The sequence below is a fragment of the Mustelus asterias genome, chromosome 7, assembly GCF_964213995.1.
Source record: "Mustelus asterias chromosome 7, sMusAst1.hap1.1, whole genome shotgun sequence".
In the NCBI taxonomy this organism is placed as follows: domain Eukaryota; kingdom Metazoa; phylum Chordata; class Chondrichthyes; order Carcharhiniformes; family Triakidae; genus Mustelus; species Mustelus asterias.
In genome coordinates this window covers 9,332,250-9,346,841 of record NC_135807.1, presented here as the reverse complement: position 1 = coordinate 9,346,841, position 14,592 = coordinate 9,332,250, and the positions used below count along the sequence as shown (strand labels likewise).

Genomic DNA, 14,592 nt, shown 5'->3' with positions numbered 1-14,592 from the left:
CACATCCCATGAATGAAAAAAAGCCTTGAGCCCAATTCTGACAAATCGTCATCCAGCTGACACATTTACCCTCCCTCCACAGATGCCACCAGGCCTACTGAGTATCTCATAATTTTTTTGTTTTAATTTTGGCTTTCCAATATCTACAGTACTTTGCTTTGTACCAGAGTGTCTGTTTGTCTTTGTCAGTTAACAAGAGAGGAGGACGTTCGAGACTGAAATACTGCTAATGCTGCATCCATATCCTGGAACAGAACGTATAATTAATTTACCACATTCCAGAATGTTTTATCTGGGTAAAGTACCCAGATTCCAGGTTTTTATTAAAAAGATAATGGCCAGTATCGACAACAGTGGAAACATGAGCACAGTTCCAAAAACAGATACCGTCCCTACTCCAGAATAAACAGGAGATCAGTGGAAGAATAACAAAAGAAATACAACTCATTAATAAGAAAGTTGTACTTTTAAGAACAGTTCAAATAGTAAATTTAAAAACTTAATTAAACAGGCTAGGGCATGGGTGGCCGGATAGGGGTCTTTAAAATTATGCAAGAGTTTGGTTTAGTAGGGGCCTGAGAGAAAAGATATTTCCACTTGAGGATGAAAGACAAAAAGTAGGGGCAACAAGTAAGTCCGTTGCCAACAAATCTAATAAGAAATTCAGCAAAAATGTCTTTGCCCAGATGATTAGAATGTGGAACTCACTACCACATTGAATATTGCAGGCAAACCAGTTGAGAGGAATAGCATAAATACATTTAAGCAGCTAGATAAGCACATGAGAGAGGAAGGAAGATATGTTGATGGGGTTAAATGAAGAAGGTAGGAGGCTTGTGTGGAGCATAAAAACTTTATCTGCACCAAAATACTTTGTAAGACTAACTAGGAATGGAAGGCACAATAGAGAAAAAAGGATGCCGAGCAGAAACACCACATTCTGCACTCTCTCGATTCCTTCTCTATGAACGGTAGGTTTTGTCTGTATAGCACGCAAGAAACAATACTTTTCACTGTATGCTAATACATGTGACAATAATAAATCAAATCAAATACATTTTTAATAACTTTTTTAAAATGCATGTTTTAAAGCAATAAAGGTACTTCTGACACCTCAGTAGTGTAATTATTACAATAATATTAGTGAAATTTCAACCCCACTGTGTACAAGCTCAAACCTAAGAAATGTTTGGACAGAAAACACAGAATTTCTTGAAGTGCTCATGAGTCTAAAGATTTGCATGAAATACTTAAGGTAACCCACTGGTGATATGATACAAATTTAGGGCAGGGAAGGACATAGAATTCTGACAATGCAGAAGGCGGCCATTCAGCCCATCTGCACCAACTCTCCTACACAGCATCTTACCTGGGCCCTATCCCGGTAACCCCATGTATTTACCCTGCTGATTCCCCTAACCTGCACATCTTTGGGCACTAAGGGACAATATAGCATGGCCAATCCACCTAACCTGCACATCTTTGGACTTTGGGAGGAAACCAGAGCACAGACACAAAGGGCTGAATGGCTTCTATCTGTGCTGTGTATCTCTATGATACCCGTTCATGAATAATACTGCTGAGGTATACATTGTGTTCTCATCTAATACACTATACAAGCAATTGTAGTAGATGGAGTTATATTAATTAATGCTGACTCTTCATTTTCATACCAATAAACTAAATTTATAAGTTGGCTCTGTAAAAGTTTTGAACTGATCTTCTTTCTAATTATCTAAATCTGTTATGTCAGGTTCTTGTTTTTAATTAGAAAATATGAGAATTTGTTTAAAGCAAAGCCATACATCTTTAAACTACAACGTAAGTTACTTGTAACAGGCCAGTTTTTTTTCTTCTGATGATGCAGACCAGCCATGGTCTAACTGAAGTGCAGAACAGGCTCAAGGGGCTGAATGGCATATTCCTGTTCTCATGTGTTCTTTCACAGATTTGTCCCTCACTCGAATGTCAAAATCAGCCATGTCATCAACTTGAGTATGGAACAGTTGTCATACTACTGTAGTTGACATTGCCAGCATCTGTTTCTATAAGCAGTTATTCCTCTAGAAAGTTGCATGTTGATACATCGTCAGTGCACCATCATTGGTGTTGATACTTAAGCACAATTTCTACACCTTCTGGCGCGCAACAGTTAGACACAGTGCCCAAAATCTTGAATAATCTTGAGCAAATGCTTGAATATCAAACCAAATACTTCCAGCAGATGCTAACTGCCTGACTTAATTCACATTAGCAACCATTGTAATCAATGTATTCCCTGTTTAACTCTTCAGGTTCAGTTGAAATGGTATCAGTTATCCCAATATGTACAACTAACATAAATTAAGTCAACAATATTTATTACTTATCCAACCATCCATGACTTTCTTCCATCGGCATTGTAGTCCGAGGAACGTTATCATCAAGGCCAAATCGGGGCAGAACATTGGCACAGTGGTTAATACTGTTGCCTCACAGCGCCAGGGACCTGGGTTCGATTCCAGCCTCAGGTCACTGTCTTGTGGAATTTGCACATTCTCCCCGTGTCTGTGTGGGTTTCCTCCGGGTGCTCTCGTTTCCTCCCACAGTCCAAAGATGTGCGGGTTAGGTTGATTTGGCCATGCTAGATTTCCCCTTAGTGTCAGGGGGATTAGCAAAGTAAATACATGGGGCTAGGGCCTAGGTAGGATAGTTGTCAGTGTGCAGGCTCAATGGGCCAAATGGCCTCCTTCTGCACTGTAGGGGTTCTACGATAAATCAAACTAAATTCAAATTGACACAGTCAGAGCCAAGTGACTATATTGAGTGCCTCTACTATTTCCACGTTAGATCCATACTGCCAAGTAATTTCAGTTAACCTGTGTAACCCAACTCTGCAAATATTGAAAGCATTTATTTCTGAAGATTTCACAAAACCTTATAAATATTTCATGATATATTTTAAAATAGAACCTTGGGAAAATAAAGTCTCCCAGTGTACTAATTAGTTTTAGTAATGACCTGACCTTGTGTTGGGCCGCATCCAAAATAAACTCAGCCCTCACTCCATTATTTTCTGGACTTCGGTAATCGAAGAGGGAATTGGTGAGGTATGTTAATCCTTTGCTGTTCAGACTTTCACCGCAACTGAAGAAACAGGCTTCCTTCAAAAAAAAGTTACACGATCGTTAGCTTTAATTTAAAAATGAAATCAAAAATCATTTCTCTGCACTTTTTCTGCGAATTATATTAGTAAGAGTTTGAATTCATATTAATAAATTGCTTAAAGAAGTTTATAATTTTAACCATTTGAACCGTTGCATATATTCAGCAAAATGTCATTCTATCAATTTGCCCTTCACTGGCTTAACTGTCCCAACCAAGCTATTTTGCAAAGTAGAGTTAGCGTCACATGTGCATGAAGATGAAATTGAATCAATATTATACAAATAATTAAGAACTTTCACCAAAAAATTGGTTTCTCATCATGGAGAACACAGAAGCAAGGATTTGCTTACAAAAAGAAACTGCAAGTTTAATGTCTCTTGCTGTTATTAAGAGCTGCTGTTAATATAACTGCTGCCCAACAACTTGTGGAGACGAAGCACTAACCTGTGAATGGCCACAAGTTACTGCACGATTTTGCACCACTCCACCTTTAGCTTTGAACAAATAGCATTTCATCCTCACCTTCCCTGTGAATTTTAAGAACTTGCTGCGATTCCGCATTAATTACTCATGGAAGCCACCACAGCAGTCTAGTTTCATAGATCATCGAATCCCTACAGTGTAGGAGGAGGCCATTTGGCCCAACGAGTCTGCACCAACTCTCCAACAGAGCATCTTACCCAGGCCCCATCACCGTAACCCCATGTACTTACCCTGCTAATCCCCCTAACCTACACATTTTGAGACACTAAGCGGCAATTTAGCATGGCCAATCTCATGACTCAGTAAACACAAAAGTATGTAGGCCCTCTGGCACTAAAAATGCATCTTTCTCACCTCCTAATCCTAAAGATCAGTTGTGACACTACCATAAAATTAAAATAAAGGAAAAAGGGGAAAAAATAGTGAGTGTGTTTTTATTTAGCTTTCAATTTTTTTTCATTTTACTGTGCCTGAAGGATAACCAACAAACAGTAAGGTTGGAGGAAGGAACAAATTATGTAAAAGGACAAAGCACAAGAAATTCAGCAGTGATGCCTGGCCATTCAAACTGGCTACGTATTGATCTGGTCTGAAGTTACCTTTTTTAGCAGATTTCATCAGGTTAGAACTGATTCTGAAATGGCTCATTTAGGTCATTTGTAACAGAAGATAAGATCATTTTTAGCATGATTCCATTCATGTTTGTTGAAAGAAACTTGGCATAGTATCTCCTCTCCTCAAGTAAGTGTTTTTACAGCAGTGAAAGCAACTGGTTAACTAAGCACATACACAAGGGAGGCAGAGAGGACAGGGTTGGGGGTGGAGGGGAGGAAATATTTTTCAGTGATGTTAGTGTCCATCTACCTTCAATATTCATGTTGCTTTTCCGTCAGATGAATTGCCTAAATGTTATATTAACGGAACAAAGGCAATAGTCTGTTCATGGATCCATGAGTACAAGCAAATGGTTCTCTGATCTTAGCTATGAAAATACTGGATAAGCGTGATACTTGTTAGGATCTGGCCAATAGACCATAATCACCTCATGAATACATAACGTGTGGAAAAACCAAGGGTAAAGAAATAAGTGGCAGGACTTCAAGAGTAAACTGAAACACCAAAAGAATCCTTACTATACAAATGTGAACAAAACAAACACAAGCAATAATATCTAAATCTATGGCCATCACAGCCAAATAAAATAATGGGTGGGATTTTACAGCCTCGCTCGGGCGAGACTGGAAATTCCCGCCCGAGTTCAATGGAGATTTCCGTTGTCGGACCCTCGCCCATGCCAATTCCATGGCGGGCGAGGTGATAGAGTTCTGGCCAATGATTCTAAACAATACAAGCTTCTACCTTAAACTCAAACCAACAGACTTAGCCCAGTTCAACCTTTTATTGTGGCTTACACTCTGGTAGGCTTTTAAACATACTCATACACTGGAGTTCTTTTTTCTCTGGGTCTGGTACATAAGTCACAGCTGAGTCTGATGTCTTCCTACCAATATGATCCTTGGTCCAAACATAGGTGTCATTAACCGTCACACACAGAACCCATCAGACACACATTGATACTACCCTGGCACCTGTTCCACAGCTGGACTTCTCTCTTTACAGAACTACTTGGTCCTATCCAATTCTCTAGAATTCCCTCTTTTCCGCTCTAAACAAACTGAACTGAATTATCTGGTTACACAAAGTAGACTGGTTGTTTGCAGCCTCCAGGTCAGCTTCCCTTACATTTATATTTTGCTAAAGAAAACCAAAACCCACTAGCTTTCCTTTTAGAACATAGCTCCAACCTCAGTAATTTTCTCCATAGCAACTTCAGGGTTTTCTTGCATCTAAGAGCCTCTCATCTGGGTCAAGTGTTCAAGCGTGGTTTGTAAAAACACACACAGGCTTACTAAACCAAAAGTAAACAACCCTAATTCATTTTAAACTGAAACCAAAACTCTACATCCTTAACCCTTAATTGAGAGACAGTTATAACAATGGCATGTTATTTAATATCCAGCTATATCTAGTTAAATTTAGAGCCAAACCTTCAATTTCCTGTACAGGACATATAGCTGAAAAGCAAGCAGAGTGCTCAAGATGTCTCCTTCCAAACACAGCCTCAGTATTTTTGCACAGATCAGCACTGAATTACATGTACGATATAAATTAACTAGAAAAATTAGAAAAATAAATGAAAAGGGACCAGAGAAAGAAAAAAATATAACGTCCCTCTTGCAGTGAAGTGACAAATTGGATTCTCTGTGACACACTGCCAAGTGGCTCAATTTAATAAATCATTTATAAATTTCTAAAATCAGATCAAAGTTCTGTTTAATTTTCTGCATGTTTCAGTTAACAGCTTCTGACTACTACACTAGAAAACTGTAGTGCTGAATTTCTCCCAAACTAACTCAGATAAGAATCTTCCTTCAGGAAAATAAAATCTCCATTAGCCCATGCCAAAGAACATAAAAATGTACACAAGTGATAAAATTTACATCCACAAAATTCTCCCATCACATTGAGTGACAGCAGATCTTGCTCTTTGCCAAAAATCACTCAGTTCCAAGATTATCCTAGAAAGCTTCTTTTCTCCGTTGCCAATTGTCTCCTTAAATCCTTTTTCTCTTTTCTCACCTATCTTCATCTCAAATAAGTGCCAGAAGCCTATGGACTTTTTTTTTATCACCATGATCTAAATCAATAGCACCAGTTTCACCCTGCCCCATCAAGCCAATCTTCTTCCAAGATTCTCCCCATCCTAGCTCTCAATCTATTCTTTGTCTAGCTTCTCTCCCATCTCTTCTCAGTCTGTCCACTGAGGCCCACATCCTGCTCTCTTGATCCCCCCCGCCATTCCCACTAAATTGCTGACCACTCAACTTCCCTTCTGAGCAATTTCCTCCAGTTAAAAGGGCAGTTAAAAGGCAGAAAGACCAAAAGCCCTCAGTTCCACCACAAACTATGTACCTTCACCACCACAGTCTGAGATTGAAGACTGCTGTTCAAGACGTTGGATTGCTATCTGACCTCGAGACAGTTTCTGATCCCATATCCTACCGATTTCAACCTCCATAACATCTCTCATCACTACCCCGACCTAAGCCTATTTGCTGCTGAAACCCTCATTCAAGCCTTTTTTCAGCTTGATTATTCCAACGCTCTCTTGGCTGCCTACCATTCTCCAACACCTTTAAGCTCATCACTTCATTGTTTGATCTTGCCTTATCTACTGAACTACCTCCAATCCTACAACTCTCCAAGAAACACCTATTTCTTCAAATGGCTTCTTCTACATCCTCTGTTGCTTTGCCCCATCATTGAGAGTCTTCAGCCATGTTGACCTTAAGCTCTGGAATTCCCTCTCTAAACATCTTCTCCTTCCTCCTATTGTTTTTTCTTATCGCATACAAGACGTGAGATAAATGTAATTGTTGTCTTAACAAAAAGAAAGGGTCCATTACTTACAGTTTCACTTCTGTTTGTAGTTTCTTCAAAGTCTTTCACGCCCATTATTCCCTTAAGGCATAAAGCCTTGCAACCAACGAAACCCATTTGGCAATCAAAGAAAAGCTCTCCCATCATCAACACCTGAACAAAAACAGTATGCGTTATTGTAATTACAGCATATACAAACATGAAAAATGCTTAGCTTCCTCTTCTAAATTTTATTAGCAATAATGCAGACTGACAAAATAGTAGCGTGTTTAATAGAAGTAGAAGGTGAAACATAAAAGTGGTCAGCAGAAATCACAATAGTTCGCTGTACAACAGGGCAGCATGGTGGCACAGTGGTTAGCACTGCTGCCACACAACTCCAAAGACCTGGATTCAATTCCCGGCTTGGGTCACTGTCTGTGTGGAGTTTGCACATTCTCCCCGTGTCTGCGTGGGTTTCCTCCAGGTGCTCCGGTTTCCTCCCACTGTCAAAAGGTGTGTGGCCTAGGTTGATTGGCCATATAAAATTGCCCCTTAGTGTCCTGGGATGTGTAGGTTAGAGGGATTCGTGGGATAAATGTGTGGGGTAGTGGGGATAGATGGGATTGTTGTCAGTGCAGACTTGATGGGCCAAATGGCATCCTTCTGCACTGTTGGGTTTCTATGATTTTATCTGAACTTAAATAAAACAACTGCATGTTTGTATTTCACAGTAAAATTTAGGAATTGCCTTCAAAGTAATTATTTCTCAAACTCAACAACAAATTCATGGACATTTCACAAATAACCCATGAAGCTGTCCATCGTGGCTTCTACTCAGCTCCCCTTTTATTGAAGGTCATAAATGTAAAAAATAAATTAATACGAAAATGAATGATATCAATGAGAGGTTTCAACATCAGAACCCAGGTTACTAGATGGTGTGGAAAGTTGTGAACTGACAGAACTAATCGCCATCTCTTTTGAAAAATAATTCCTGGAAAGACAGTCCAAAAACGGGGACAACTGGCACTTGATCAAATCAATGCCATAGAACTAAATTTACAACCAGATCTATTCTCAAACCAGTTATAAAATATTCTGAAGCTTTCTTTACTTTCAGGCACCTAGCAAAAGGTTAGGTACAATCCCAGTTTCTACAGACAAAATGAAAATATTTACTTCTGTACAACATTTTCCGAAAGGAAAAGGAAAGAAAAAACTTATATCCACACTCTGATTCAAGTCTGTGGTTTTTCACTGGATGTATTTTTTTAAGTTTACTGCTGAAAGATTTTGAAGAATACTGCATTGATAAAGCAAAATGATGGGCAATTTTACATACAAACATACGAAATAAGAGAAATCGCTCCCGTGAGCCTGCTCCGCCATTCAATAAGATCATGGCTGATCTGTTTGTGCTTTGAATTCCATATTTCCCATCTATCCCTGCCTTTAAATTATTCACTGCTGCAGAAGGCAGTGGAAGGAGAGACAGAGTTCCAAAGTTGTACAACCCCCTGAGAGAAACAAGTTCTCCCCATTGCTGTCCTAAAAGGGTGACCCCTAATTTTAAAACAGTGATTCCCCCTGCCCCGCCCCTGGTTCTGGACTCAGCCACAAGAGGAAACATCATTTCTGGGTCCACCTTGTCAATACTGCTCAGGATCTTATATACTTCAATCAAGTCACCCCTCACTATTCTAAACTCCAGTGGAAACAAGCCCAAATTCTGTTTAAGTAGTACAGCTTTTCACCAATGGGATTCTGTTTTATTGGTTACTCCTTTTTCCAATGTTTGAACTGAACAATTGCAAAACTAGATGCCATATGAATTTTAAACAGAGGCAAAACTCAAAGCTCCATTTATGTGCAGTAATTCATTGAAGCGCAAACCAATGTTTTCCACAAATACATAAATATACTGAGAACGACTGTAGCTCTTTTTTTTCAAACTCTGCTCCATGATGGAATTTTAACTCTTGTAAAACTATCAGCAATCTGAATGCAGGCCTAGTCTTAAAGCCAGTTTTCTACCATCTTATCAATTTCTAATGGAAATCTGCTGTTAAATAGAGTAATGACTTAAAGTCTTGGCTATTTCTCACACATGTCACTGCCAATTGTGATCAGTACACATATTTATAATGGAAACAATAGATCTTACTTGCCACATGTTTATTTTCATGTCGAGATTTCTATATATTTGTCAGTCGATATAATGAAAGTGCTTCCACAAAATATCAGGATAATGGTTCATGTTAAAGTGCATTTGTATTCTTCGACATGTATTTCAATTTACAAAATTACAAGAAAACTCAAGAGGTCTTTATACGTGCATCGCTTCAAGTAGATAAAACATTTTTCCAATGTGCGTATTAATCATGGTAAATTAACAAATCAATGAGAAGGTGCTATCACAGGAAGCTTTATTACTACTCTGGGCAATGAATTGAAAAATACCTCAACAGTAGTTCCTTCTTGTTCCCAGCAAAGCACTTCTTTGGACTTCACTTTCTGAGGGCTGTAATAGCTGCTCTCCATTTGCATTTCTGTCAACTGTAACAAAACGACAATGCCTCAGTTTAAATGTTACATTTTATCAATAAGTAGTCATAACCTGTCATCTCAATACACAAAACTGCTACAGACAAATTAATCTTTTAGTTTCCAACTAAATTCTGTTATTACACAGGAAACAGGTGGAGAAAAACAGCTGCAACTTATTATCCACATCAGGATATAAGGCTCGCTGTTGACTATGGTTTAATCACATTGAGATAATGACATGTATTTTGAACATAAGGTTAATGTTAAACTTCTCATGTTAACAATTTCTTTACATCTGCTAGTCAAATACCTTCATCACTGTCAAACCTATGTCTATATCTTATTGAATAATTATGCAATCGATGTGAAAAATTAGGAAAAAAAACGTGCTCCAGCCAATCAAACACAAAATCTTCTTGGGAAAGTTTTCACATAGGGCATTAATATTTATAATATTTCAACAATCACATCTCAGGACCAATGGCATCCAGCTACAAAATACCATCATAATCAATCAGTAAGAAATTTTCAAAGCTGTCAGATTGAATTCAGATTCCAAACCATTACCAATGGTTAACTTACCCTTGACAATTATCTCAATTACACTGTCATGATTGGAAGCAATATCCATTCCTACAGTATGGAAATACCCACAGCTCTCATTACAAATCCATTTCAACTACTCATGTTGTGTAACTCATGTTACACATGTTGGCTTTTCGTAGCTATGTTAATATGCCGTAAAGTAAAGAGTTATGCATAACCTGCACTCTTTATTACCTAACCAGCTTCATCTGTCAGCAATTACTTCAGAGGAAAAGCAATTAATTGATTAAAGGAATTCAAAATCTAGAAGAACAATTTCAAGCATTATTCAATCAACAGTAGGATTAATTTAGCATCATGTTGTCCTGAAATGGCCCCAGCAACATAGTGCAGCAACCTGACTGTTTTTGACCCAGGCTATGTGTAAATGAATTGTGAACATTTTTACTCAGCAAATAGAACAATTTTAAATAATCCTTCTAAAAATTGGTGCGATTATGTGAGATTTGGTAATCATACATTGCGAATATTATGCAATTACAGCTGGAATCCTTTAACATGTTAAATCAAAACAGAATGAAACGCCAAGATAAATTCAAAAATGTATTTGAGAAGTCCTGAAATTTGTTCTCAATATTATATTTCAATTTAGCTAAATTAAATTAAAAACTTAATCCGGTCCAAATAGTTGCAGTTTGCATGAATGCATTATTTTAAAGTAGCTACTCCATAAGCTACTGTTCTAGGATTCTTTTCCCAGGCGGTCATTGTTGCAAATCAAACAATTAACACTAATTTTCTGCTACTTTCAATTTCTGCTGGATGAGTTCTACTGATCATTCTCTACATCCTCAGTGTCACTCTCAAAATCCTCAGGATCAAAAAGTCTACATTTATACCTATGTCCTCAATGTTTGAGAGTGCTCTGTATATTTTAACATCAGTGTCAAAGGCAACATGTGTAGTATATCATATCATAGTATCGCTCTCTACAATTTCAATGTCGCTGTGCATTTTCAATGTTTATTGAAACATTAAGTATTCCATGATGGACCATATCAAAGGGTCCTCCTTCGTGAGCCAAAATTTTGATTTGATTTATTATTGTCACATGTATTAGCATAGAGTGAAAAGTATTGTTTCTTGCGCACTGTACAAAGCATACTGTTCATAGAGAAGGAAAGGATACAATGCAGAATGTAGTGTTACAGTCATGCTAGGGTGTAGAGAAAGATCAACTTAATATAAGGTAGGTCCATTCACAAGTCTGATGACAGCAGGGAAGAAGCTGTTCTCGAGTCAGTTGGTATGTGATCTCAGACTTTTGTATCTTTTTCTCGACAGAAGAAGGTGGAAGAGAGTATATCCGGGGTGCGTGGGGTCCTTGATTATGCTGGCTGCTTTTCCAAGGCAGTGGGAAGTGTAGACAGAGTCAATGGATGGGAGGCTGGTTTGCGTGATGGACTGGGCTTCATTCACGACCCTTGTAGTTTCTTGCAGTCTTTGACATAGCAGTAGCCATACCAAACTGTGAGACAACCAGAAAGAATGCTTTCTACGGTGCATCTGTAAACGTTGGTGGGAGTTGTAGTGGACATGCCAAATTTCCTTAGTCTCCTGAGAAAGTAGAGATGTTGGTGGGCTTTAAATAAAGAGATTTCTTGGTGATCCGACTCAGTTATTTTATTTTCTGATGTTTTTCATGAAGTGTTTTGATTTTGTTGCTCCCATGAGAAGAATAGTCAGTGGGTCAAGTGACAATTGTACTGAATCATTTGTACACACATTGAATGTGACTCTTTTTTCCAATTTTTAGCACCATAATATTCACATACTTCTGATCGATTGCCAATCTCATATTCTGGGGCTGACTCACAATTACGATGAGGATCATAGATGAAAACTTCCTCAAACAGTCTTGGGGCAGGATTTTCCAGCCACGCTCACCCAAAAACCAGAAAATCCCGCCCGAGGTCAATGGACTTTTTCATGGTCTGTGTCCTGTCCGATACGATTCCCATGGTATGCAGGACGGGAAAATCCCCACCCCACTGGTGTCTTACTTGTTAGTGTAGTGGTTAGTATTCCCGCCTGTCACGCGGGAGACCAGGGTTCAATTCCCTGACGGGGAGCTGCCAAGTTCCATGACAGCGCGGCGCCAGCATCTGTCTAAGAGAGGCGATGGCCTTGTAGTATTACCAGCAGACTATTAATCCAGAAACTCGGCTACTGTTCTGGGAACCCGGCTTCGAATCCCGCCACGGCAGATGGTGGAATTTGAATTCAATAAAAAATATCTGGAATTAAAAATCTACTGATGACCATGAAACCATTGCCGGAAAAACCCATCCGTCCTTTAGGGAAATCCACTGTCCTTACCTGGTCTGGCCTACATGTGACTCCTGAGCCACAGCAATGTGGTTGACTCTCAGCTGCCCTTTGAGTAAGAGCAACTAGGGATGGGCAATAAATGCTGGCCCAGCCAGCGACGCCCTCATCCCACAAATGAATTTAAAAAAGCTTGCAGCTCTGATTCTTCTTGCAATCCATCACTCTTTATCAACTTCTTGCTCTACCCTTTTTTGACCTTCCCTTTCTCTAATCGCTATCTGTCGCTTTCTATCAATGTTCTGCGCTAACACCCTTTTTGCTCTAACACCCTCATCTTCCCCGGGTTTGTGTCACATTCCCTCACCAAGTAACAAAGTACAGTGTATTACAACATACCTTACATGAAACAATATGGGAAAAAAAACAAATGAATTATAAAAGGAAGTCAAAGATTTATGATGGAAATTTGTTGCATTGTTTCTTGGAAAGTATCGTTAAGGTTGGTTAAAACATGTCTGAGTATCATTCCAAGGTATAATCCCAACAAGTTTGTATGAGGTTTATACAAGAACCTCGGAAAGGTTTGCCACCGAACTAACAATCAAACATTTTGTTTATACATTGGGTGGGATTTTCCCGCCGCATGTGCCCCAAAAACCAGAAATTCCCACCCGAAGTCAACGGACCTTGAAATAATCGGGTCGGGACGGCACGGTAGCACAGTGATTAGCACTGCTGCTTCACAACGCCAGGGACCCAGGTTCAATCCCCGGCTTGGGTCAATATCTGTGTGGAGTTTGCACGTTCTCCCTATGTCTGCATGGGTTTCCACCGGATGCTCCGACTTCCTCCCACATTCTGAAAGATGTGCTGGTTAGGTGCATTGACCTGAACAGGTGCCGGACTGTGGCGACTAGGGGAATTTCACAGTAACCTCATTGCAGTGTTAATGCAAGACTTGCTTGTGATTAATAAATAAACTTAAAACTTTAATCCACCAAATTTTCTATCCTGTCTGCTATGATTCCTGTGGCGAGTGGGACAGGAAATTTCCAGCCAGTATATATGTATTTCTTTTCTACCTGGTCATGGGATGTGGGTGTCGCTGGCTGAGGCAGCATTTGTCACCTATCCCTAATTGCCCTTGAACTGAGTGGCTTGCTCGGCCATTTTGGAGGGGGAACCACATTGCTGGTGTCAGGCCAGGCCTGGTAAGGATGCAGATTTCCTTCCCTCTACTCCATGACTTGCAGCAGCCATCCGAATTCTCCCTGCGTAAACCTTCGGGCTAGTCTGAGTGGTGCCATCTTCCTGGCTGAGAGAGCAGAGGGAGCATTTAAATGCAGCTCCCCCTTGTTAGCGGTGCACAGCTACGGCCACTTCAGGCAGATTACGCGCCTGGAGACTCCATAACAGCGTGTTTCACGTGGCAGCTCTTTCACTGCACTAAGTGCTGGTGGATTGAGGTGCATAACATGCCAAAGAGACCAGTGTGGATCACTTCATTATTCTCACCGCTTTGACACTTAGAAATTTTTTGGGAGAATTGCCCGATTATCTTCACATTGGCAACTTGAAATGTTCCATCACTTACCTATCAGGCAATATACAATTGAAATGCTTACATATTTTGTTAAAGTACTGCACTAAAAGGAAGCAGAAGAAAGATCTGGCAAAAGCTTCTAACTATATTTTTTAAAAGTCAACAAATTCAGAAAGAATAATTAATTGGCAAATTCCACCATACAATTTAAATAGTTTGTACCTTATCATCTGATAATCTCTCACAGCTGCCTGAACAACATGTTAAAGGTGGATTGGCACAGAAAAGATTTCTCTGCCTCTAACAGAGCAACACTGAACAGAAAATCTGGGAGGAATGTTCCAGCAATTCCTCAACTCTACAAGTAACCTCTTCAATTATCTATCTCGAAGTAGTCCCAGTGCACTGATTCTGGCAATTGCCCAGGAAGTCTGAACTACCAGTGGCTAATTTCCCTGCTCACCGGGACCCTCCAAAACTTTCAGTCTCCAAGTTACAGTCGTAGACACCGAACAGTTCAGACTTACCTGGATAGTTACTCAGGCAGTGTAAGAAAATTCCTAGACTAGCTC

General features: G+C 39.5%; 1 protein-coding gene across 11 annotated transcripts in view; it reads right to left on the bottom strand.

Annotated features, from left to right (window-relative positions):
* Window positions 1-14,592, bottom strand: part of vps13b (vacuolar protein sorting 13 homolog B) — a 993,302-nt gene that overhangs the window by 800,007 nt on the left and 178,703 nt on the right. For all 11 annotated transcript variants that reach the window (XM_078215655.1, XM_078215652.1, XM_078215654.1 and 8 more), the window contains exons 9-11: window positions 9,514-9,609; window positions 7,102-7,224; window positions 3,006-3,143 (exon numbers count right to left, since the gene is read on the bottom strand). In XM_078215655.1, the coding sequence (XP_078071781.1) occupies window positions 3,006-3,143; window positions 7,102-7,224; window positions 9,514-9,609 (357 nt within the window). The remainder of the gene's footprint in view (window positions 1-3,005; window positions 3,144-7,101; window positions 7,225-9,513; window positions 9,610-14,592) is intronic.